At 39.5% G+C, this 26,104-nt stretch overlaps 3 protein-coding genes across 8 annotated transcripts; 1 reads left to right on the forward strand and 2 right to left on the reverse strand.

Moving 5' to 3' along the window:
- Positions 1–440: 440 nt before the first annotated feature.
- Positions 441–5,476, reverse strand: LOC125012294 (cyclin-G2-like). Its single transcript, XM_047592163.1, has 8 exons — positions 5,289–5,476; positions 4,657–4,774; positions 4,427–4,564; positions 4,015–4,265; positions 3,808–3,886; positions 3,620–3,718; positions 3,017–3,219; positions 441–1,253 (listed from the first exon to the last, which is right to left on the reverse strand). Exons 2-8 carry the CDS (start codon positions 4,771–4,773, stop codon positions 1,142–1,144), a joined length of 999 nt encoding a protein of 332 aa, XP_047448119.1. The 5' UTR covers position 4,774; positions 5,289–5,476; the 3' UTR covers positions 441–1,141.
- Positions 5,477–5,534: 58 nt separating this feature from the next.
- LOC125012293 (coiled-coil domain-containing protein 158-like) lies at positions 5,535–16,659 on the forward strand. 6 transcript variants are annotated; one of them, XM_047592158.1, is made up of 22 exons: positions 5,535–5,973; positions 6,080–6,137; positions 6,241–6,362; positions 6,658–6,839; positions 6,921–7,018; positions 7,097–7,388; positions 7,484–7,536; positions 7,987–8,065; positions 8,317–8,436; positions 9,692–9,907; positions 10,064–10,300; positions 10,413–10,581; positions 11,229–11,381; positions 11,802–11,914; positions 12,782–12,940; positions 13,383–13,475; positions 14,595–14,711; positions 15,114–15,283; positions 15,583–15,645; positions 15,837–15,901; positions 16,042–16,196; positions 16,528–16,659. In XM_047592158.1, exons 1-21 carry the CDS (start codon positions 5,886–5,888, stop codon positions 16,146–16,148), a joined length of 2,754 nt encoding a protein of 917 aa, XP_047448114.1. In that variant the 5' UTR covers positions 5,535–5,885; the 3' UTR covers positions 16,149–16,196; positions 16,528–16,659. The 6 variants fall into 6 exon arrangements, with proteins under 6 accessions (XP_047448114.1, XP_047448113.1, XP_047448115.1 ...); XM_047592157.1 differs by having other exon boundaries at positions 16,042–16,659; XM_047592159.1 differs by having other exon boundaries at positions 15,586–15,645; positions 16,042–16,659.
- Positions 16,483–26,010, reverse strand: zgc:158260 (uncharacterized protein LOC571389 homolog). Its single transcript, XM_047592164.1, has 3 exons — positions 21,824–26,010; positions 17,870–18,206; positions 16,483–17,786 (listed from the first exon to the last, which is right to left on the reverse strand). Exons 1-3 carry the CDS (start codon positions 21,904–21,906, stop codon positions 17,673–17,675), a joined length of 534 nt encoding a protein of 177 aa, XP_047448120.1. The 5' UTR covers positions 21,907–26,010; the 3' UTR covers positions 16,483–17,672.
- Between the last annotated feature and the right edge of the window lie 94 nt (positions 26,011–26,104).

A 26,104-nucleotide genomic window follows, 5' to 3' on the forward strand; every position in this document is an offset into this window, starting at 1 on the left:
GTATAGGGTTGACACTAACATGTTAATATGAATCACCTTGTGAAAACTATGTCCTGCAGCGCAGTGAGAGAAACCTCCCACTGCTGCTGCTTCTCTGCCCCTCCAGGATGTCATGAAGGGGGTGCCTGATGTTGTCCAGGATGGACTGCACTGTGTTGCATGTGAACCTCTCAACAATAGTCCCTGCCTTCTTAACCATTCTGTCCAATCTATTAGAGGTCCTTTGAGTCATACTGTAGACATTTCTTTTGAAATACTCAACTAATATTTTTAAAATACAAAGACGAAAAAAAAAAAACCTGGAAGTGTGAAAGATATTGTTCAAAACTAACACTCTGGATACCGAGTATGAATATTTTTACACATAGGGAAAGTCAGCTGATGTTTAAAAACCACTTCAATTTTAAATTTTTGAACAAAATACTAACCATGAACAGTGGTAGATAAAAAGCTTTTTATTTAGAAGGATTATCTCTGACTTTAGAGCATATTAAACAACACATAACGTGCAGCGTTACACAAAACATTTTTTTTTCTTGTTTTTACAATTTATGTACATTTTTTAAACTTTTTTTTACAATAAGCTTATCTTGGTTAACATGAACAACATTCATTCATAATCACACATTTCAACCATGCATTTGCAATCTGGTATTTTCACACTACTGTCATATATGTCATATTAGAATAATAATTTTAAGCACACACTTTTACATCTGGAGGACACTGTATTGTATTAAGTAAAAAATGGTATAAAAAAAGACTGAGGGTGTGCTAATGTGTTTGCTGGCATTCAGCAATGAGTTAACTGCTTGATCGACACGCTTAAGTTCTTCCATGCGCTTCACAACTATTTCTGGAATGTGTCGAGCTCAGACACAAAGGTCTCATTAAAAGAGACGTACAAAGATGTAGTTCCATCAAGCTGCCAAGATATTGTAATCTGTGCGATATAGTTGTTTCAACATAAAAAAAAGGAAAAAAAAAACAGTAAACAGAATTTTAACAGGCACTTAAAGTTCAAAACCTGTCACTTGACATACTTTCAATACACACGAGTGAAACACGCATGCATGCCATGAAATCAGTTACCATTCAAGGGACAAACAAACATCCGTCGTTACTGCACAATGAAGTCTCATCACTTTCTGCAGCTGAGAAATGTGGAAGGGAAGAAGGCTCCTTCACCGATACTTCCCAACGAGCCGCAGGGACTGTCTTCTCCACAGCTCATGTCCTCACAGGAGTCCTCACTACAAGAAGAGAAGAGGCAATTAACATTCACTGTTTAAATGCACAACCCACCGACTGGTTGTCTGGTATGCTGACCTCCAACCAGAGGGCCCCTACCCTTAATGACATTACTGTCGCTGGGTTAGAAAAGCAGGGGTCCAAAAAAGTGTGTGTAGAGCGGAAGAAATAGTCATATACTGCATAAAAACTGAAAAAATGGTTAAAAAAATGTAATTTGTTCAATCTACCAATGTTAGTTTGCACAGTTGCAAATGTTAACTGTCTCATCTCCAATATGTCTGTGAAGGTTGTCAGTCATCCAGGTCATGGTAATCCAAAAGGCAAAGAAAAGGCAAAAAAAAAGAAAGGCAACTGGACTTCTACAAGTCCAGTTGCCTTTCTTTAAACGTCTTTTGGAGTCTCATCTCCAGGTTACCACGAGACATGTTTCCATGGCAGGACTGTCAAACACTCAGCACACTAGTTCATTACATGTAAACATTTTCATCATGCACTTGTATTTCTTTCAACTGAAACAAAGGGAAACAGTTGACGTTATTTAACGGTCATTATGCTATTATGTCATGGTCCAGCCCCCTTGAGATCAAAATGGACCCTGCATTGCCACTGTTTCTCTAAACTAGCAACAGTAACATAGGAAGTCAGGACTAAACACAGGGTAGGAGCTCTGGTAGACCGAACAGAAAGCCAACAAATGGTCTATTTTACTAACAACACACCAATATTGTACACTCTGTATAGATGGGGTTCAATAGTATTTTGTCAAACCAAAACACAGCACCGCCTCTACTTGCCAAATTTCTATCCTTCAAAACACTCAGAAGAAACGGGAAGCTAAACTATTTGCAACTCAAGTTCCTATCTAATCACTAATCAATCTTTGGCTCAATGCAAACACCAGAGGAAGGCCAAAACTTTCATTCATCATCAACAAATTAACAGCAGTAGACCGATTTAAGGTGCCACCGTGTGCTATGTAAGTCTATGAAAGGAGAAAGAATGTCTAAGCTTAATGAACCCAGATATTTTTCTGAGAGCATTGATGAGAAGAATCTCTTCAAACACAATTACTGATCTAAGGTGGAGACATAAACATGAGTTGCAAAACGCTTGAACTGTGACTGCAGGTTTTTATGGTCCCAGTTTTTATGGACCAGAGCACATGTTATTCTACTGACCTACTGGTTGCAGTAACACAAAGCAATGTAGCTGTATGTGTCTATGTACAGCAGGTAAAAGAAGTATTGAACACATCACAATTCTTCATAGTAAACATATTCCTAAAGGTGCTATTGACATAGAATTTTCACCAGGTGTCGGCAACAACCAAGTAATCCATACATAGAAAGAAACCAAAACAAATATTAAGTTATGCCTGATAATGTAAAACAACAGAGGGGAAAAGTATTGAACACACACAGAAAGGGAGGTGGAAAAAGGCATGTTAAGACAAGACACCAGCTGAAATCTATCAGTGATCAGAAAGCCATCCTGCCCCTTGTCAGTGCAAATGAATATCAGCTGGTTCAGCCCAAACTGATGCCCTATAAAAAGGTGCGTCATTACCAAGGTGTCACCCAAGGAACTTCTCATGATGGTAAAAGCAAAGAACTTTCTCAAAAACTTCACAACCTTTTCTTTGTAAAACATTTTGATGGCATTGGTTACAGAAGGATTTCTAAACTTCTGAACGTTCCAGTGAGCACTGTTGTGGCCATAATCCTGAAGTGGAAAGAAATAGAAAAAAAAATAGACTCTTAACCTCTCGCTCTCATCCCAGCTCATCTCAGGAATGGTTGGCAGACCAGGTACACTGAAGTGACTGGCTTGAAGGTTCTGTGCTGTTCTTCTGGAAACGATCCAAACAAGCTTTTTGTTGTTTGGTTTGTTACATTCGCTCGAGCAGTACTCGTTCATGCATTTGGCCACAAGTTCCTTGCAGTGAAGCAGCTCACTGTCACCGATCTGGGAAGAAGATAAACAGGAAATATTTAAGAGAATGCAGTCAGAAACAGCTCTAAAACATGCTGTCATCAACATGTCTGTGTGTGTGCAGTCAGGTGACACTGCCATGTCACATGGTATGATTTCAAAATGAGTCACTATATTTCTAGAAGTTGCATTGCAAAGAAATCTAAGTAATGCAGGCACTGGAATTGTAAAGAAACTAAGTCAGTAGTCACATTTTGCTATTTGTGTTAAAATATAGTTTGGCACTAAAAAATTGGCTCAAAAGATAACTCAGATAACCTGTGTAAATGATGACAACTGGCTGGAGAAAATTAGATACTTGGATAAAACCAGCTATTGACCTTTACATTAACTAATCAACTGTTGCAGTTGTAGCATCCTCCTCTCTTTATACCTTTAGATGTCTTTGAAACTGCTGGACAATCTTCAACAGAGTGACAGACTGGAGGGCTTCAAACTCCAGAGCAATGAGGGACAGTGCCAGCACTGATGGCTGTCAAAGAGAAAAATTAGTTAATTAGCCCCAGGACTCAAAGCAAAAGCTGCTATGCTGTAAAATTATCACCTGGGAACAGTCCTTACTTTTGCGTTAGAGAAAACAAGCCGGCATAAGCAGGCTTTTAGCTGGGCTTCCAGTCTCCCAATGCTTGGGATCTCCTCCCTTAAAATATAGAGGGAATCCTAATGTGATCCGCCAGCACAAATCCCATTAACCATATTCTATTTGACCAGCTCCCTTCAAAGCACAGCAATGTCTCAGCAAGAGCAATAAAAAAACGAAGTATTTACCTTCCAGCAGACAGGGATGTGAAGGCTGAGTAGTAGAGGTGTAGAAAGGTTAAGGCTGTCACTGCTTTGTGCTCCACACTGAGCTTCTCTGAGATGATCTTCTCCATACGACAGAGGTCTGACACGGTGAACTTGCTTTGGCTGATGCGAATGAGTTCATGAGTGGGTGAGACATTGCTCTCCTCCTCAACCATTTTGGCAGCAATGTGAAGACAGCAGACTCCAATACAAGGCAAGTGTTTGGGTTGTACCTACCATCACAACAGTGATAAGTGTGAGCCAACATCACATGAGTAAAGGTCAAACCTTGTTGTTGTATTCCTATTGGTAACAGAAACGTGACAAAAAGCATGCAAAGCTGTAGATAGAGAGATGTTTTCTTTTTTTATATGAATACAATTTAATTTCTTACCTTCATAATGGTGAGAAATCTATCAAGCAAATTGACAGCTTGAACAAAAGTTTGGGTGCTGTACCCAAAGAAACTGGTCAGGCCCCACAGTTCTCCCACTCTGGCGTCTCTGCTCTTGGCGGACACTCCATTGTGATTCTGAAAAAGTACATGCGTGATAGACAAACCTTATAACAAATCCATATGCCTGTACAGATGGCCAAGAACATAAAAGTAGGTCAGTGGGTTACCTCCGCCGACTCCATGAGCTTCAGGCCAGTCTCCCTGGGAAGAAAGCTGCACTCTCTTGCACAACACAACTTCAACTCTTTCAAGATGAGGCTGTCAACGCCTTGCAGATCCCTCATCCTGGAAAAGAACATGCTTCAAATGTTCAGCATTAGAATACCCACAGCAAGTATTTCCCTATACTGTGAAGAGGAAAGCCTATATAAACATAGACTCCTAAACCACACCTACTGGGTGTCAAGTATCACTGTTAGAATACACTCCACCACCGACCCAAATCTACAAGTATGTGACCCGTCTGATTAGTCAAACTATTCTAATATTATAACTGATCCATGTGACAGATCTAAAATATGCAGAACACAGACAATTGCACAGCCACCAAATAAAATTTACATTTGTCATAACTAACTGTCAACTGACAGAAACTAGGTCGGGCGGACAAACAAATTTCAGAAGAAGTTGAATTACTAGTAGCTTGTTAATATTCGGATCTTGGCACAATATGCAGCACGGATAAGCAAAGACGTCAGTGAATGCTAACAAAATGGGGGCGTAACGCACACAAATTAGCTCAAGAGTTAGCTAACTAGGCTAACTTGTACGAATAAACAAACGTCATTTCTCATTTTACCTGGCGCAAAGGTCGCCGCCGTGCAGGAGAAGAACGGCTCTGCGACGGAATTATAAATATAAAACGCACTTCTTCATGTTTCCATTTCCATAGCGATAGTGGACCGCGGGCGTTAAATACAAGACCCTCGATCCCTGCTGTAGACAGAGCAGCCACCCGCCCAGCCCTGAACAAATAAGATCCTACTGGTAAACTACAATGACCGTGATGCACCACGGGAACGGATGCGCCGATGGCGTTAGTCGTTGCGTCACAATGATCAGCGGGATCAGCGGAAGAAGGAAAAAGCGGATGTTGGCGGATTATTTCAAAAATGTTGTCGCAAAATTTACTTTCTTTACAACTGCTTCACTGTCCACTTTTAGTTAACGACGTGTTAAGGATTGGTTAACCGGTCTGGGAAGGTTCTCTAACTGCCACTGAATTGAATTATGGTGAATTATGAACGCGAGCTAGGTATTAGCTGAGTTACCTACAGATGCTGTTTCCATGGTGATGGAACTTTATGTTTGACGCCTGCGATGCCACGATTTGTAGTTAGCTAGTTATTGTTTGTAAATACCTACGCCGGGGGGTTTGTTACCAACGTGATAAGAAATGTCATTGGGTTTTCCCGTCAATAATGGCGCTCAGGTTCTGCGTTTTGAACCGAAAGATACAAAACAGGCAACAGCAGGAGCAGCTGGTAAGCCAACATTTAGGTGGAGGAAATGCTATGCTATATTAGCTCGCCCGCTAGGTGTTGATTGGCAGTTTCTGTTCACTCGAAAGATTTTTACTTTCTTTTATAGAAACACATGACACCTCACTTAAGCTGGGATTCAACAGTCTGACACTGGATGAGCTCAGGTAACGTTATTGACCCCAGGGTTCAATATAACTATAAAATATATCATTGACACGTTTATTACACAAATTGAATTTGTTGTTTAACAGTTTTATTCCCTGACAGCGATGAGCTTGACAGACGCACCAAAGAAACCGAGCGATTGCAAAAAGAAGTGGAAAATGCAACCAGAGAAGTTTTGGAGAGGTTTGGCTGCACATATGACAACAACCGCTCATTGGGACAAGGTGGCTACAATCATGAAATGAAATCCTATATCTTATTTATGGAGCAGTTGGCAGACAGATGAGAAAATGTGTTGTGCAAGTCCCTTTGTATGTATATGTATGAGTATGATACCAACACAGAAAAACCTCCACAAATGCTAAAGCTAACCTAACTTCCAAAATTTCAGGGCAGAATTAATTATACAGATGTGTAGTAGAAAGTATGCTCACCCTATCGTTTGCACAGACTTGAGTATACCAGCCCTTTTAATACAACATACTCAGTGTGTTTAAACTTCCTTTGCTCTTTTGGCAGATGATTCACTAGGAGATCCCTACATTCTTTCATCACACCAGCAGGCAATGCCTCTGGTCTGTGGTCTCGACAATTTAAACCAGGAGCTGGCACAAAGCGACGTCCCCTCTCCTGGAGATGAGATGTTGGAAAATGCAGTAGATGACTATCTTCAGCAACTTTCTGACTTGAAGCTTAACAAGGTTCATACTGTTGTTACAGTCATAAACATTATATTATTTGACACTGTTTGAGTGTCTGACAATGGCAATTCTCTCTCTCAGCCTGAACAGGAAACTTCCAATCCACAGAAAGCTATCATGAACCTTCAGACTAGGCTACATAAAGTCCAGAATGAGAAGGACATGCTGTCTGAGCTGAGGTGAACACACAGATAAAGTTTTACTCCTGTAAAGAAATAGTTTACATTGCTTTGACCCACGGACCTCTTTATCTGTAGGCTCAAGGATTCGAAAAAACATGTTGATCAGATGGAAAAGATGTCGTGTATGTTGGAAGAGCTTCAGAACATCAAAAGGTTGGGAAGCCAGAGTCTGCAAGAGACAGAAGATGAAGCGTTGGCACTCAACAGTAAAGTGGAAACACTCCAACAGACTCCAAGAGAGGTGTACCACACACTGTACGAGAAACAATATGGACACATCTGTAGTAAACCTATGCATCAATCTCCAGCTGTTAAGGTGTATGAGGATCTCAACGACACAGATACAGTACAGGAAAAACCGTTTTTGGTGAGTACAACATGTCAACCATCATATTCTGTATAGTTTAGGCTGTGCCATTCCTAAAATTCTGAATGATGTTATCTTCACCATTTTCCTACCAGTCACACAAACAGCTTGGTTGTGAAGACTTCAGTGGACTAAATGAACAAGAAACGTATGTAATGAGTTTTAATCTTTGGAGCTCTTAAAAGTTGGTACTGTTCTTATTTGTGTATCATTGTTGTTTTTTTTATGAACAAACTGCAACAGACACCACTAATTAAACTGATATTAATAACAGCAGTGTCAACCTCCTCCATATAAAATCATGATATTTCAATTACTTCAGCTCATGTATGCTATCTGACAAATATCATTGCACTTACAAACAGAATGTTTGTAACAGCATGTCTACAAAATGGTTATGAAGCTCTGCACATTGCATTGTCCCAGAGTGGTAGACCTGATTACAAGTCTTGGCCAGGAGATGGCGATGTTGACCGACAAACTAGACTCTTCAAAAGACAGCGGATTCAGCTTAAGTGTCAAATTTGATCTGCTGCTATTGTGAATATGTCACAGACAGACTATATTTATATACTAAAACTATATTTCTCCTGTTCAGACTTGCAGAGAAGCAGATGTCTTTGCACCGGTGTCAGATCAGTGAACTTGACTGGACTCTCCCCAGCCACAAGGATAAGGTGAAGATGAATGTACAATAATGTTACCTGCCATAATGTACTCATGCTCATAAATGTTACTTTGAGTCAGTCACATGTAACCACTTCATTAGACGTGAAGGTCAATAGACCAAATTGTCTCGTGGATTAATCAAATACAAGTGTTTCTACATTAACATAACATTAACTGTGCCGCTGTTAAACAGATATGGACGTGGAGCAGTAAGAGTGATCAATTTGTTTGTGTTTTTTTTTTTCTTTTTATGTTGTAGATGTGTTGCCTGGAGCAGCAACTAATTGAGGTTCAGACTCATCTGTTTAACACCCAAAGAGAGAAAGATGGAGCATTACACCAGACAAAGGAGCTTCAGACCCAGCTTGAACAACTTAAGGTACTGCAGTAAATCACTAACGGGCAACCACAGTGTTGTGCCTGATAGTATGATACCCAAAGTCTGCAAATACTTTATTATATTAATGTGTTAAAAAAGCAGAAGTGCTGAAATTATCTCAGTATCATCATTTCTTTTACTGCAAAAGACACCGCTAATTAAACTGACATTAATACCATGATATTTTAATTTCTTCAGCTTACATATGCTATCTGATACATATCATTGTACTTACAAATAGAATAAATGCCTCAATGGTCTGAAAATATAGCATACATAGCAAAAAAATGATTATAAAGCACTCTGCACTTTGCATTGCAGTAAACTACTAACAGGCAACCACAAAATTTATGTCCGATAGTATGATACCCATAGTCTGCAAATAGTTTATTGTATCAATGTGTTAAAAAAGCAGAAGATGAAGTATTAAGAGGCGAAGGTGGGAGCTATAAAAGAGGACTGCTATACTCAGATGTAGATTGATAAGAGTGTAGTATGTATTATGTTATGCCAGCATTCAACCTATAACGACTTCAGCCTATAACAGCCATCTTTTATCTTGAGAAGGGATGTCTGCATCACAGGACACCAATTTTGTGATATTTTTGGATGAGAAAAGTAAATGACAGACATGTCTTCCAGAAAGCGACATTGCTTTTTGACAAAGCATTGCCTGACGTGTTGTTAGGTTTTTAGTGGCAGGTCAAACATGTGACATGTTAAGGTTTGGTTGATCTTTTCTGTGAAGCTACATTACTAAGGAAATTCTAAATTTATATTAACATTATATCATATTTACTGATACTGCCCGTTGGAGTTCGCAAATACTGATTCGTGTCAGCGAAGAAATAAAAATAAAAAAACCCCGCTAACCTTACTACAGTGGTGTGGGTTAGGTACAGGGGCCATGTTGACATATATTGTTGTTTTGTTTCTAGTTACACATTTTCTCTACAGATAAAAAGGCATATTGCACTCAGGCAGTAGGTCTCTTTATCTGCTGGTCATTCAAGTTAATCTCTTCAGCGTAAAAGCAAGGCAGCTGTTCATTTTGCCCGTGTTTTTACTATTTTACTAACTTTATTCTCATGTGAGTGTGTAAATCCAGGTGTTACTCTTCAGACCGGCTTGTCCAATCCAAGAATAACACAAGATGAAATATGAAACCAGATTCTCTCCCAACACCATGATTGTATTTCTTCATGCTGCCAGAGGATTATTATTTTGCCCATTTTTTGCCTCCTGCTACATTCAGAGGTGCTATGAGCTGCAGCAGTGTGAGGTCCATGAGGAGGTAACAGTCCTTAGAGGACAGCTGGAGGTGGCCAGGGAGCAGCTAAACAAAGCTGAGGAGGATAAAACCTGCCTGCAGGCCCTGCTGGAGCTGAAGGTTCAAGAGGGGAGGCAATCCCAGGAACTCCTTCAGGAAAAAAATGAGGAACTTCGGTTCAGACAGCAAGAAGCCCTGGAGGTGGTACACCCCTAGAAAGTCTGTGGGATTGCATTTCTAGAGATATTTTCATAAAATAGTGATTAAACACATACTCTTTATATCGTTTTTAAGGTTTGATCTACACTTGTCCACTTTGGTGTATTCAGTTAAAGCAAAATTGTTCTGTTTTATCAGCATCTTACCAAGTTGGAGGAGACTCAAAGTCAGTGCAAGACCCTGCAGGCTGAACAAGAGGAACTGAAACTGAAGCTGAATGACAGAGAGAAGACAATAGATGTTCTGAGGATGGAAACAGAGAGCAGCGTCCAGATAACGGTTCAGCACAGACACACCATCGACAGTCTTCACCAGGAAAATAGCCTCCTCAGCAACCAGCTCAACCAACACAAGCTAGAGATTCAGCAGCTCAGGGTCAGGAGCAAAAAATATGATAACATCATTTTCTTCCCATTGATTTCTGTGCGTGCTATTCTACACCACTGCTTACTCCTGCCTCTTTTTCTCTCTGCTGTTTTCTGATCAGGCTGAAATAGACCAGCATAAGTCAGACCTGGCTGTTGTGAAGCATGAGAGGCGACAGCTACAGGCCTCTTTGACTGAGAAGAGTCAGCGTGTCCGAGAAGACGCCCTAGAGAAAAGGCAGCTCACTGCACAGCTAGAGCTGCTGCGCATGCAGTTACTAACCCTTACTAGTAAGTTGACTCACCAGAAATAAGCCTATATATCATGAAGTGAAGTTTGGGCCACACTCACATCTTTGGAAGACAAAGTGAATGTTGTTTACTTTGCAACATTTTTTTCTTGGGAAAATAACCTCATAGGTATTAAATGTGTGTTTAATTACCAGGAATGAAGAACTCTGGCTGGCTGACTAGAAACAACCTCTCTATTATTGACTGGCATGATGTGTTGTTTTTCTGTTTTGATGATTACTGGTTTGAAGTTGAAATCAGTTGATAAGACAGCCATACAGATAGGAGTAATACATTAACAGCAACATAATGCTGTCCCTTTAATATATGAATTTGGACTATATTTTAAGTCAGAAAACCATCTTTGGGACTTTTGATACCCTTGACCAGCAGACTGCTGTGGCCAGTCCTTCCATTCACCAGGAATTACAGTTCCCAGTGTAGCTTCTACAAAGCGTTCAGCTCTCACAGTTTTTTGTCAGGTCCAATGATCTTCTTGTCCTGCTGTGCTAAGAAAGCAAAGAACCATGTTTGGTATGTTTACACTGTCAACCAAGCCTTTCTGTGCTTGAATATGTTTGCTTATGTGTCAACGTGTATTACTTTCCATGGTTATTACACATGTGTTTGTGTGGGCTCAATTTCAGATGAGCACAAGGAGTTACAACAGGTCCACAGCTGTAAGAATGAGGAGCATGAGGGTGTGGTGCTGAAGCTCCAGAGTCAGCTAAGGAACGCCCATGATGAGCTAGATCAGATGAGGAGCACCCTGAAGACCCTTGTGGGAGCAGATGGACATGGTTTGATCCCTGTTTCATTTTAACTGAGACTTAATTAAGTTTTTAAGCCTTTAGGCCTCACAAAGAAAGATAGTCTCAGTGATTTACATCCAATGTGTGATCATATGTACAGATAACTGTAAATTACTTTTATATTAATTAAACTGAGAAACACAGACAACAATCTGCTGTCCCAAGGACAGAAATGCATTAGTGAAGTAAAATGAAATCATTATTTTATGTCCTCCTCTGCTTCTCTCCAGTCTGAGAGAGATGATCTGTGTACTCATAAACACACATCCTTGATGTTTTACATTGTTGAAAGTATATCCAAAATTAGCCCTGTGATTTATGCTCTTGGTAGATTATGTCCATGATGTCCCTTCTCACCTCATCACCTCCTTACCATATATATGTCTTATGGGTTAAATTGTACCTCAGGTCTCCATGTAGCCTTGGACATGCAGAAGGAGATCACTGCTAAAAGAGATCAGGTTGACTCTCTGCAAGGCACAATCCAATATCTGAAGGAGAACATGGACAAGCTGCACCAGGTGAAAAAGACAGACTTAAGCTTTCTTATATTCTTTTTTCTAAATACATCAAACATGTTAACGTTTCTTAGATTGTGTAAATGTTTTGGATTAATGACAGACCATTGTTCTCACCTAATGGGAGTTTCAGTTCAGGTGCTTTCAGATAAGAAAGGTGTGATTTTTGATATTCAGTGCCACTTAAGTATTATTAGCATCCTTCATACATTAAAACATTTCTGCTTAAAATTAACTCAAAATCTCAGCAGATTTTCACACAAGTCTTAACAGAAGACAGTAATAATGATAATAATGATAACAATAATGATAGCAATAATTAGCATGTAAACGCACTCAATAAGAATGCAGTCAAACAGATGAAACAGAAATATCGGATTTGTACAGAGCCCTGTTTTGTTATAGTAGTGATTTGTCACAGTTCAACTTCACAACACATGGTTGTGGTAGTGTATGATGGCACAAACACAAGAGCTTCCTGGGGAGCTCAAAACGAGAGTTGCTTAAGAGTTTGTAACCACACAAATCCACACTCAGTTTGTGAACGAATGGAGGAGATTTAAGACGACTGTTACCCCCCACAAGAGTGGTTGACAAACAAAGATCCCTCCAAAAGATGCATAATAGTCTGTGAGGTCACAAAGGCACTTCTAAGCAGCTAAATGCCTCTCTCTCTCACTGTGTCACTTTCATTGAGTGAATCCAGTATAATATTTCTGTTTCATGTATTCATGTGTTCTCTTTGTCTACTCTGAGGACGCGTGTAAAAATCCACTGAAGTTTTAGTCATTTTTATGCAGAAATGTCGAAAATTCTTTTAGTTTTTACCAACATCATCATTTTCTCCACATCTTTATACTTTTTGTCCAGGAGAAGCGCTACCAGCACATGGAGGCCCAGCGTCAACTCCGGGAGCTTACGTTTGTCAAAGAGGAGAAGAGACAGCTTATCAATGAGTTGGAGGCCCTTTGCTCCAATGACAAACAGTTAAGGGGCCGCATCAGCGAGTTGGAGGCGATACTTCACAAGGTGGCGCTCATTGGCACATTATTTCAGTTTTTAGTCTTTTTAGTCCAACACAGAAGGGTATCTGCCATTCAGATGGCGCACAACAGTTTTAATTATGAGGAACCATTATTATATATGTTTTCTGTAGAATATGTTTTATTTTCAAAGGTATATGAGGTAAAGATGCTGGCCATTGCCAACATTTGTTTAATGCCAGTCCCCTCTGTTTCTCTCTCTCTCTTTCCCTCTCTCCTCATCTACCTTTATCTCTAAACTGTACTTATTCTGATAAATACCCTCCAAACTAAATATACTTTAATAACAATGCTCTTATAATAGTCTGCAGAAAGGTTTACTTTAATTGTGCCACTTTTCACCACTTTACCTAATGTAAGGTAAAAAAAAAAAAAAGAACCTTATCAGTTCTGTTCTGTCTCTGACTGTCTTCTGTATCTTCCCAAAGATGTCAGAGAGCTTTGCAAACTGTCAGGATTTCACACAACTACAAGAGCAAGAGTTTTTCCGTCTGAAACTTCAACACGCACTGGACTTGAAGGTAGAACTGCATACAAGTTGGACAGAGGGAATACGGCGTCACCATTCTTTGCACAATTTGTCCGTGTATAAGTACTATTTACTATATATTTCATTTAAGGACATGATATTATCTGCATTTTTAAACGTGCTTCTGTGCTTCTTGAGCCACTTTTTGCAAGAGTTCCAGCTTTGTCAGGGAGCTTATTAACAAATTAAATCATTCAAATAATTCATATTTTATTGATTACAGCTCAGGATTAGTCAAGTAAAGAGTTGCATAACTTGTAGTTGCAAAAAAATGAATCAGATAACAGACCTCGTACCATCCCAGTAGGTCACACTTGACATGAAAATTCCAGGCAGCTAACAAGAATCACCTGCTTTGAGTCATTTGTGGGTTTTTCAGTATACTGCTCTGTTCTGTTCAGCGCTACCTTAAAGACTGTGGAGACTATTTCAGACTGAAGAAAAAGCTGGATATCAATGTAGAAGAGCAATTTACTGTTTTTAAAGCTGACCCATGACAGATGAGACAAAAAGCTATGTCATAGTAATTATTTGTCTATGTCTGAGATGAAGGTAAAAAGACGAAATGAAATCCAGTTCAGCAACAGAAACTTTGTTACACTTTTCTTTCTAACTTGCATTTTTAAGAGTTGAACATACACCGATCGAGCATAACGTTTTGACCACTGACACGAGAAGTAAATAACATTGACCATCTTGTGACAATTCAGTGTTCTGCTGGGAAACGTTTGGACCTGGTATTCATGTGGATGTTACTTAGACATGTACCACCCACCTACACCAGACCAGACACCCCCACCCCATAGCAATGACACTCCTTGATGGCAGCAGCCATCCCCAGCAGGATGCAGCCTGATGGAGAACACACACAAACAGTTTAGTTTAGGAACAACTCAAACGTGAGTTTGCACAAGGTGTTGACCTGGCCTCCAAATTCACTAGATCCCAAACTGACCAAGTATCTGTGGGATGATCCACAGAGGCCCCTCCCTTCAACCCATAAAACAGTGGAGGCACAAGGGATGCCTACACAATATTAGGAAGGTGATCATAATGTTATGCCTGATTGGTGTACATAAGTGCATCTTGAGACATAGCCATTTTATTGCAGGAGCTCCAGGGTCAAAACTTGTGCACAGCTATAAACCCGCCTGATCTCTACTCCGTGGCCCCATCAACACACACCAACCCATCCTCCCCCCAGCATGCCTGCAACACCCAGATCAAGGTACTGTGAGAAACTCCCTGTAATTCGTCTATCTCTTGGTTCCAAGCGCACGTGTGAATCATTTTGATTTGGCTGCAGAGACACACATTCAACACATCTGCTCGCCCTTTAAACCAAACACGCTCAATTGTATTCCAATGGCAAGGAGAGACAGCAGACTGTGTAGCATTGAAGCCTGGTTTGTTTTTATGAACCAAACTTTATTACAGTGTTATACTATTGAGAATATCTTGTGTTTTTATTGATTTGACCCTGACAAATGTTGTTGCTAATATTTACAAAAACTGATGATGTGAGATTGTCCCATATTCCTTATTTTCACTGCTCAAATGTCAAACCTTCTCAGTTTTATTTTAGTATCACTGGACCATGTACATTATCTTCTCTCTTATTGTGCTGAAGTCAAACAGGCAGCAGAAAAGCCCGGCCCGCAAGCTCAGGTCTCTCGTCAGAGAACTGCAAGGAGTGATTTCGGAGAATCTCAGCCCACACACCGTTAACAACGGTTCTGCCTCTGGCAGAAGCTTCCACGGAAGGAGGTCTGCACCGGAGAGAGAGCACACAACCACACAGTACGTCTGGCCCCATTCCCACATACTATAAGGATTAGCTTTGTTCTTAGGCTAGCTTAGGTCATATCTGAAAATCATGTGATGCTACTAAATGAGTGAGAAGTCACTGGAATGGGAGTGGAGTGAGAATCCATATACGAGTGGTTTCATTGACCGTACATTGTTGTTTCTAGGCTTCTATTTTAGCAGACAAGCAAATGGTCTTGTATTGCTGTCAAACACCAAATTTTCTGCCTTGGTATCATGTTATGTTACATATGTTCTTATAATGCCTCACTCATAATCTTTTATGCCTAAAGCAGTTCTGAGAAGGCTGAAGAAGTAATGTCTGTCTCCAGACTGTGGCCAGAGATCTGTAGCAGGTAGGGATCAGGATCAAACCTAAATGACATTTTGCATATGCTGAGCAAAACACATGTTGGGGGTTTAGCATATTCATACTATATGCTCATGTGACCTGTTACTGCAGATAGAACATGCCAGGCAGCACAACATGCTCCAGGATATGTATAGTGATGTGATATATCTGTATCTGTCCATACATTCTGTACAGTGAGCCGCATTCCCACAAGACAGCTGAGACAAGCGCGACAGTGATCAACAAGTCCTCCAGTGAGAGTGAGTTGAATTACTTTTCTGTCATTTTCATGAAATCCAACAAGATATCTATACGGCTGATTAATACCTGCAGCCTTACATACATAAAATAAACAAGATGTATGCATCTACTTTTATAACGGACCCTCTTACTTTTGTAGGTCATGCTATCTGGAGTCCAGTGAAGTATAATTCCTCACAACAGCTTTTCTCACTGGGGCGCAGGTCCCCCGTCCACTCTCTCCTGACCTCTGACCCAGCCAGCTAAGAGGGACACACACAGTCCTGAGGCTAGTTCCTCGTATCAGAACTCTCTGTAAGTTGTTAAAACATAACGGTATACTTCCAGTATACACACAGTGTGTTTGGCACAGTGTGATCGAGAGAGTTGTTGATCATAAGGGAGACTGTTAACAAATTGAATGACCCGATAAGTCAGTAAACAGTTGCTTAACTCGTGATGTGAAGAATCACTTGACATGAAAGTCACAGTGAGTCATTCATGGGTTTTTCTTTGTTACACATGTCTTTCAGCAGGGCTTAGCAATATCAGTTAAGATAAAACAAATAAATATTGATTTACACCAATCTATGTGATGTAATACAGGAAAAATGAATTTAATGACTGCACCTCTTCTGTCTTACAGAAAGCTCTTCACTAACAGATCACAGTCCATGACAAAAAAAGTTTATATATAATTAAATTAATATCAGGTATATTTTTAATGTCTATTGTTTAAATAATGTTTTAATAAAATGTGCAGTTTTGTGTGTTTTAAGTGTGTCATTAGTTATGAACGCTGATACACAGAATATTCATTCAAGAAATAGAAATATCATGCTTTTGGGCATTTAAGCACAAACTTCAGTCATACCCTACTTTATACACAGTACAAAAAGCTTGATACAAATATAATAAGTGGGAATACATAGTTGGCAGTAAGACACTTTAAAGTGGAGACACAAACTAATTTGAGGCACTCTGTCAACTGTAAAGCATCTGCCCTCCTCTGCTTACAGATTGAAGTTAATTATCCTTGTCTCCTCTATACTTGTTTTGATACTTTGTTTAAGATTGTGTGCTAGATGGGATTCCTTATCTCATGTGGATTTCCAACTCTTAAGACATGTGGCCTGCTAATATTTGAGGTCTTAATACTTTTGTGACTTTTACTGTTCATGTGCCTTCTTTTGATCTGGACAATTAAACGTAACTGTTCATTGTGCCTGTGGCCGTGAGAGGAATTCATCCTTGACCCTCGAAGCTGTTCTGGGGAAAGTTGGTGACAAGCTTTCAGAATATCTCTTCATCCTGCAAAAGGCCACATAATTCTCTTGTATCATCCTCTTAACCCTATATTATTTTTGTGTAACTGACACAACAATAGCATTCATGTTATTTTCTCAGCTTTCTCACAGGATCAGACTTGCCCTTACTGGACAAATCACTTCCCGAAAAGTCAGGCAACTGACTTCATGTTCTCATGGGTGTTTACTGGGACAGCCAGGCCGTTTTTGATATCAATTCTTTTCATTTGTAATGTAAGGGTTTCTGAGACTTTGATTTTGGTGGTCAGGGCTGCTGTAAGATGATTGATTAATAATGGTAAGACTTATTATAGAAACAATTGTTGATTTATTCCTTTATTTTCCATTTTTAATTGAATAATCTTACCAAGTATTTCAGATTATATGTACATACTGTATATGTAAATACTACAAATGGAACTGAGAGTGTACATGCATTTTATTGTTAGATTTCATGTTTTGGACCATGTACTTTGCTCAGCTTTCAACAGTCTTCCTCATCTTCCTTCTCTGAATGGTCCCCTGTAGTTGCAGGAAGTTCAGACATGTTGTTCACGCACATATCTGGGTCCAGAATGGATACCACCTGGTCAAATAACTGGAGAGGAACTATCATTGTTAATGTATTCTGTTTCTATGAAGTTAGAATGAGACATGTTGTCCTGTCTCAGAACAGCTTACCTCTGGGGTCATGTGATCTTTGTAGTGTGGGTACATGGCTAGAGGATGCTTTTTGAGTTTCTCCTCCAATGAAGCCACATAATCCCTGCGAACCTGCTTCTGGATCATTTGCTTTGAGAAGCAGGCTTGCTCTTTAGAAATGCTCTTTTTAGGCTTATGGTGAGAGTTTTGATGTGAAGGGTCCTCGAAAATACCTGGTGAGACTCCTCCCTGGGCCCCAAGAAAAGCTGATGAGCAGTCACTGGGGCTCGTGTTTCCAAAATGCCAAGAACTGCTGACGAAGGACTGTTTGCTTGTTGGGTTTTTAAGATACTTTGTTTGTAACCTCTCTTTGTACCTGAGGATATACAAAAACATAGGAAATTTACTACCATCATAAGGTATTGTCAGATATGTGAAATGAAGTGTAACGGTATGAGTACAATAGGCTAAATGATAGGAATAAACATCAAATTAAAAAAAGACGCACTACACAATAAATAACATGTAGAGATATAACTTTTGGGAGTCTAAACCAGACACGAAGTAGCAGGGCGTGTAATAAGAGAACTGTAGTTTCTGCTGAACAACACAAATAGTCTTTCTAGAAATGGTGTGTTTCCATGTTAAAGATGGAAAAACATTCTCCCATATTGTGTATCACCAATTACTACAATTCAACATGAGAAACAGATGTAATGTTGAACCTGCAAACAAAGAGCACTCAGTTGGTTTGTTTTTCTGTTCAAAATACTTAACTTTCAGTTTTAGTATGACTAGAATTTGCTGTTTTTCAGGATGTGTATCTCTGCCTCAACATGCTATCTGCTCTCTTGGGTATTTTTATAAGATCAATGTTCTGCCAGTTGGACACGCTGCCTGTCTTCAGTTTGAGATTAGCCACTACATAATGTCTCTTGAGTGAAAGGAGCTGATAAGACAATTTGCAGTCAAGGCCCTGATAATAACTGAGGCTCCTGTGGTTTATAAGCTCATCCTGTTGTTTCAAATAGACGCCAGAGTCTTGTGATGTACAGTGGGGGAAATAAGTATTTGATCCCCTGCTGAATTTGTAAGTTTGCCCACTTCCATAGAAATGATCAGACTCTGGTTTTTACGGTTGTTTACTGGTTATGGGTATAGACAGAATATCAATCGAAAATGCATAAAAAACACACAATCTAAAAGTTATAAATTGTTATGTATGTTATTAAGGGAAATAAGTATTTGATCCCCAACAATTCATTTAGAATTCAGGCTCCTACAGATTGTCTGGTGCGCATGTGGCACACAGCTGTGCTCAGTCAACTAATTACCAATACTCCTGATCTTAACTCGTCATGTATATAAAGCACACCTGCTCTAAGAAGTTTCTTACATTCCAACTTCTACAGCACCATGGGCAAGACCAAAGAGCTGTCAAAAGATGTCAGGGACAAGATTGTAGACCTGCACAAGGCTGGTATAGGTTACAAAACCATCAGCAAAAGGCTTGGGAGAAGGTGACAACTATTGGTGCCATTATTCGCAAGTGGAAGACCCATAAAAGGACCATCAACTGTCCTCGGTCTGGAGCTCCCCGCAAAATCTCGCCTCATGGAGTGAGGATGATGATGAGAAAGGTGAGGGAGCAGCCTAAAACAACACGGCAGGAGCTTGTTAATGATCTGGAAGCAGTTGGGACCTCCGTCACCAAGAAAACAGTTGGCAACACACTGCGCCGTTATGGATTGAACTCTTGCAGTGCCCGCAAGGTCCCCCTGCTCAAGAAGGCACATGTACAGGCCCGCCTTAAGTTTGCCAGTGAACATCTAAATGACTCAGAGAAGGCTTGGGAGAAAGTGCTGTGGTCTGACGAAACCAAAGTTGAGCTATTTGGCATTAACTCGACCCGCCGTGTTTGGAGGATGAAAAAACGTGAGTATGACCCAAAGAACACCATACCCACGGTTAAGCATGGAGGTGGAAACATCATGTTTTGGGGCTGTTTTTCAGCAAAGGGTACAGGGTACACAGGGTACATACTGCCAGGACAACAAAGGAGTGGCTCAAGAAGAAGCATATTAAGGTCATGGAGTGGCCTAGTCAGTCTCCAGACCTTAACCCGATCGAAAACCTGTGGAGGGAGCTGAAGCTCCGAGTTTCCAAGAGGCAGCCAAGAAACTTGAAGGATTTAGAGACTGTCTGTAAAGATGAATGGGCCAAAATCCCTCCTGCGCTGTGTGCAAACCTGGTGACCAACTACAAGAAACGTCTCATCGCTGTGCTTGCCAACAAAGGTTTCTCTACAAAGTACTGACTTGTGTTGTGCTTGGGGATCAAATACTTATTTCCCTTAATAAAATACATAACAATTTATAACTTTTAGATTGTGTGTTTTTTATGCATTTTCGACTGATATTCTGTCTATACCCATAACCAGTAAACAACCATAAAAACCAGAGTCTGATCATTTCTATGGAAGTGGGCAAACTTACAAATTCAGCAGGGGATCAAATCCTTATTTCCCCCACTGTAATTGGTATTATTTGGTTTGGATCTGACTTCATGATATCATTCTTTGGAGAGAAGCTTTTGAAAAATAAGGCTGGCTTTTTATGTGTTATTTGCATTGATGTAGAAGAAGATTTAACATATTTCAGACATTGAATATTGTTTGATAATTTTACTTGGTGGCATTTAATCTATAAACACATGTTAATAGATTAACATGTGTCTGCTGTGAATCCAAGGACCTCCCAATACCAGCAGTTCTTCCTCTAGTAACTGATTTTCTCGCTCTGATAAGCAAAAAGCTGGTGACAGTTGTATTATCATTTATCATTCATTTCATTTTAGAGGTCTGTAAATTCTTCACGGAGTAGAAGGGGTCCAGCTGCATCTCCTCTCTCACAACAGGAGTTCTCATCCTGTAGGTTATAAATAAAGCAGCTCTGACCATTTTAAATAGCAGTCTTTCCATGCCTTCAGTGATATACTGTAACATGTTTGTCTTATCTATTCCTGCCTCTGCCTTTTCTTCCTCCTCATACTCCGTTGCTTCCCCTCATCTTGATCTGTCTTCATTCTCAGACTGGATCATACAAAGCAGCTCTAAATGTTTTCAGGTATAAATGAGAAAATGCTCATTTAGTGGGGATCAGCACCACCAAGTACTATAACACAGCTCTGAGGAATGTTTACTTTTAATGTGCATGTGTACTTACTGTCCACAACATTTGACTGGGTATTTTCCCCACTGGGATAAATAAAGGATTGTCTTATCTTAAGCTAATACTTATACACATATTGATAGTGGAGGTACTAGTAGTAAAAAAAAAAAAAAAAAAACTTCTAAGTCCAAGTTTCAATATTTTAAGATTAATAGCAAGTGTAAAGTATTAAAAGTAGTCTGGACTAGACTACTGATCAATCAATAGACACACAACACTTTCAACATGCAGGTTAGGGCTCAGCTAACTCTCCTTACTTGATGTATAATGGTAATTTATCATATTTATTGCTTCATCAATAATGATTTATCATTTGTTTTGGACGTAAAATGTTATTCCCTAAACTACCTACAACTTTAATTGTAAGATACATTTGTGGAGTTGACAGAATACTACGATATTCGACTGCAGGAGTAACAAACTAAAATATGTCCTATTTACTTTCCGCCATTAACAAGCAACTCTGAAACGGGGACTTATTCATAACGAGTGCCAGGTACCAGTCTGCTTATTAAATAACTCCCCGAAGTCCCCGAAGGCACTAATATGGAAAGCAGACGTGTAGTATTTTTTTTTCTTTTTTCTAGTTCTTTGAAGAAAAAATAGAGCTTAATAATAAGGTGGGCCCAAAATACGTTACGTGTCATACCCAAAAACAATCGAAGAAGAAACCCTACAAGTTTAGATGTCTTTCTTTAATGGATTTTGATATATCATGACCTGGATGACCGAGAACATTCACAGTTAATTAAATGTCACTTACCATGGGAAAACGGGCCGCGTGTTTCTTCGCGACATGTTTATTTGTAGCCTATTACCGAATGACTCAGTTTTGGAATCTCCCATAGAAACCGAACGTTACATTTGTAGTAGCAGGCAAGACCAAAAATTTCCCTCTCGACCTCTTGCCGGTAGTTTGTTAGTAGGTAACTATAGCAACAGCAGAGCAATGACGACAGACTGTTATAAAATTGAGGAGGGACCCAGTTTTAAGTTAAAAATAAAATAATTGCCATTTCTTATGTTTTTCGATTCTTCTGTATAAGTAGAGTGTCTTGATTGAGTGTTTCTCAAATAACACAACAGCTGTAGTTAAACGCTGTACAAATGACCTGTAAGAAAACTGAAAATTCCTTCCTCTGTTGTGTGAGTATTTCAGCACCAGAGGGCTCTCCTTGATCGATAACTTGTCAGTGAAGCGCCTATCATTTGTAATCACCGACTGGAAAAAAAAAAAGAATAAATAAATAAAATATGAATTGCAGAAATATCCAATTTAAATTGTACTTAACTTAAACTCCACAACAGGTAAATGTCATGTGCATTAACAAACGTATTTAGAACTTAATGTAGAGATACTTATGTGTGGTACATTATTGTATGTGCTCACTCTTTGTGTGAAGCAAATTTAGAAATGCAGCTCATTTAACTAACTTGTGTGTTATTTAATATTTGAATGTATTTGAGAGCATAGTGTAGAAGGAGAAGATAACCTTAATTGTCATTGCACACAAGTTACGGCGAAGTTTTATTTTATAATCTGCAAAATGTGGTTTTCAAAAAAAGTGGGGTAGAAAATTACATATTTGACTATATCATGTACAATTAAATAGAAATACCAATTTAATACTAATAAATAATAATAAAGTAGTCTGATTTAAATGTGATGTTGGGTGCAGTATTCTTGTGCTTGTCCTTGTAAGCCTATGGTTTGTTTTGCTGAACTCAGGCCTGAGACTGTCTGTTTTTGTGTTTACAGTTTACCATATAATTCACCAGAATGGATGTTCCCTGAGTTTATACATAATGCATAATGCATACATAATGTGAGAAACTGCTAAGGGTGTAGAGAAAGTCAAGACAACTGATGCTACATAGAAAAGTGACGGTTGTTGGCTGGATTTAATCACATGTCATTCCCCTTGGGGCTGATGAATTAGCTAATTAGCCTGAGTTCAGGTCCCCGGACTCTCCTGCTGTTCAAACACCAGGGAAATCACTGCTGGGACAGAGAGACTACTGTTTTCAGTCTTTCAGCACTGACGAGCTCTATTTATAGCAGTAAACTAACTTAGTAAACGGTTCCAATGCAGTCAGTGAACTAGCTAATGTGCTGTTTGTTTGTTTGGCAGCAGCACAATTCAGCCGTAACATGTTTACATTTCATGGGCATATTTCAGATCAGCACAACACTGTCAGCTGATTGTATACTTAGCATTAAATTTTGCACGATGAGCCTACGGGTTAATAAAGTAGATAAACACCTGTTGAATTTGTATTAAATTAAAGGAGATCTCGAAGGCCACTTTATCACCTGTTTAAGTGTGACTGTATTTGTGCTTTTGAAAAACACACCATCAGCAGATGGAAAGGACAAACAATTGTGTTTTGTTTAGTTGCTCACAAAGCAACTGTTAAAACACAGTAAACGTGTAGCATTTAAAAACTGTGATGCCATTTAGATCCCAGAAATGGCAGCCTCCAGTAAGATCTGCATTGGAGCTCATACAGCCTGTGAATAGATTTGTTTGTCACTCGGATCATCCGAGCCTCTTACTCTTGTGCATAGATTCCTCAAGCTGTCACAGGACTGCTCTGTGGCCACGGCATGATGCATCAGCACCAAGGTTCGCCTGTCAATGGATAACCAGGACCACATCACGTCAGGGACAATTTACAGCTCTCGATTGTATACGAAGCTTCGCTCATGTGACTCCCTTCCTCCAAACAAAGTGTTTTAACAGCTTTCTCGCGCATGCCTCAGTCAGACAGTGACCTGCAGAGGCCAAGTGACGGGTCAGAGTTTCTCCTTTCCTGTCTGCTGGTGATCTGAATTCTTGCTTCTGTTGCATACGTGAAAGCTAGTTTGCTATAGTTGCTGACACTTGAACCATGTGTGAACACACAGTGAAACTGCCAGTGGCTGAAGACCAGTCTAACAGTTCTTCTCTTGGCGAAAACTGCAGCTGAAACACAGGTTATTTTAATGTTGTAACATAGAACCTGTCCCACAGAAGAATGGAAATATTCTCCCAATAAAAGTGATTAATTCCTGTTTACATTAATTTAAAAAATCATTTTAAACCCATTGTTTTTCTGTTTTGTTTTGTTTTTGTTTTTTTGTTGCATGCTCTCAAAGTGCTTCCAGTTGGTGGATATGGTTTTGTTTTTACCGTTTGTTTCCTTTTTTTACACTCTGCTCTGATGTCATTTTGTTGTCCAGCCACTTGATTGCACTAAGGAAATGCTCGAAACGCTGTGTACTCCGGGGTTTATGTACCACACTTTTCTTTCCACTTCAGAAGGATTTCCTTTTCATCCATCCGGGCTTAGATATTTACATTTAGCAGTAATTAGTCATTGTTGAAACAACTCGGTAAATGTTTTACGGGAATAGGCTGACTTTAAAAAGTCCAGTCTCTTTGGAGGAAAAAAAAAAACTGGGGCTAGGGTGTGGACAACAGTATCTGCTTATAGTTTAGACATGCAAGCTTCAAGGCTTTGCGTCTGTTGATATGACCTGTGTGATCATGCAGTCCAATTTAAAAAATATCAAAATGACTTATGTTTGCACTTTCCTTGTGTTTATATTATCCAGAAGGGGTCAACATAAAAAGGGAAAATAATTTTGCTAATAGTTTGATGGCATGCTCTTTGTATTCATTTATTGTGCACATGCGCAATGAAATAAAACAACAAAGCAAGGGGATAGCATTAATTTTCCTCCAGAGACTTTCTACTTCTCATAAACAGGATAGGTACAATCGGGGGAAATAGGGGCGATACATAGGAAATGTTTTTGTTTATGGTAAAATTAGAGGGTTTGGCAGCACGCTGACTTTCCTGTGAAAAGGAGTTTACTGACATTTTTTTTTTTGCCACCGTTAGGATGTAGAGCAGCATAGAAAACAATACACCAAAGTGGATGTGTCAACCTTCTAGCATGCTATTTGCACAGAATACAATACACGTGTGGCGTCATAGGTCCCCCCCCCCCACACCCCCAGCATTTCTTCGGTGACCTCCGGCCAAGGTCCTGCCAGTTTTTGGGGATGTTTCTAAACTGTATTCAAAGGTGGAGCTACAATCAACAAGCAAATAAACAAAAACATTTAAAAACCATTAACACTGAAGATCTATTGCTATCTTTCCAATTTTCATTTGGCTATGAAGTTGACTCTTGGTTTCAGGGTCTCAAAAGAGGTATTAGATTCATGTGATGCAAGTAAATGGGCTGCAACAAACTTACTTGTGGCAGACATACAGATAGATTTTCATATGATCCAGCATCACAACGTTGGAGTACATCTTGCTCTTGCTGCTTAAATGGGTGAAGTTAACTGTGGGCTGGAAATGCATCATCCGTCGCACACCTCTCCTCTGAAGCCTGGAGACAGGAGGTCTGAGTGTCTTTGAAAAAATTAAAAATAAAACATTTAAATGTGGTGTATGAGAACAAGATTATTTTCTGGCATTGTAAAGTGTGACGGCAGTGACTCCTTGAACTCCTAACATTTTGTGTCTCATTCTGAGAACAATGAGCCGCTGTCTCCCATTACAAAACGCATTAACTGAATCGTGAGAAGTGAACCACACCTAGGTAGACAAAGGAATGCTATGGTCAGTCCATCACTTGACCTCTGTTGAGTAAACAAACTAAAAAGGCATACCACAAGAATGCATATAGAAACTCCTTCATTGTTTTTTTTTGTGCGCCCTATACAGTGTTTAAGCGGGAGATGTCTATAAAATAACTGACAGGACTTTAAGCGCAAGTGCCACAGTGTAAAAATACACCAAGTAAAGCCCGAGTAAAGCAAAATATACTTAGAGAATCAAAAGTAACCACTTTTGTGGGAAATGTTCCTGCTGGTTTTGGTCACAGTCTCATATGCATTTAGATTCTTCTAACAAAGTCATACGGGTCAGACGGCTGATGTAAGAGAAATAAAATTCTATTTATGTATTTTTACACACAATACTTTATAAAGTTGCAGAAACTGACTGAGTTGCTTGAAATTGAAATAAACATTCCACTACAATA

The sequence above is a fragment of the Mugil cephalus genome, chromosome 8 (genome assembly GCF_022458985.1).
Source record: "Mugil cephalus isolate CIBA_MC_2020 chromosome 8, CIBA_Mcephalus_1.1, whole genome shotgun sequence".
Taxonomy (NCBI): Eukaryota; Metazoa; Chordata; class Actinopteri; order Mugiliformes; family Mugilidae; genus Mugil; species Mugil cephalus.

Coding starts and splice junctions, on each gene's coding strand:
- LOC125012294 (XM_047592163.1), bottom strand. CDS start 4,773: ATGAGGGATCTGCAAGGCGTTGACAGCCTCATCTTGAAAGAGTTGAAG. Junction 4,266..4,426: donor GATTTCTCACCATTATGAAG/GTAAGAAATTAA, acceptor TTGTGATGGTAG/GTACAACCCAAACACTTGCC. Junction 3,887..4,014: donor ACATCCCTGTCTGCTGGAAG/GTAAATACTTCG, acceptor CTATATTTTAAG/GGAGGAGATCCCAAGCATTG.
- zgc:158260 (XM_047592164.1), bottom strand. CDS start 21,906: ATGGGAGATTCCAAAACTGAGTCATTCGGTAATAGGCTACAAATAAAC. Junction 18,207..21,823: donor ACGCGGCCCGTTTTCCCATG/GTAAGTGACATT, acceptor GTATATCCTCAG/GTACAAAGAGAGGTTACAAA. Junction 17,787..17,869: donor AAGATCACATGACCCCAGAG/GTAAGCTGTTCT, acceptor GTTCCTCTCCAG/TTATTTGACCAGGTGGTATC.
- LOC125012293 (XM_047592157.1), top strand. CDS start 5,886: ATGTCATTGGGTTTTCCCGTCAATAATGGCGCTCAGGTTCTGCGTTTT. Junction 10,301..10,412: donor TAGAGATTCAGCAGCTCAGG/GTCAGGAGCAAA, acceptor TTTTCTGATCAG/GCTGAAATAGACCAGCATAA. Junction 15,902..16,041: donor CAACAAGTCCTCCAGTGAGA/GTGAGTTGAATT, acceptor TTACTTTTGTAG/GTCATGCTATCTGGAGTCCA.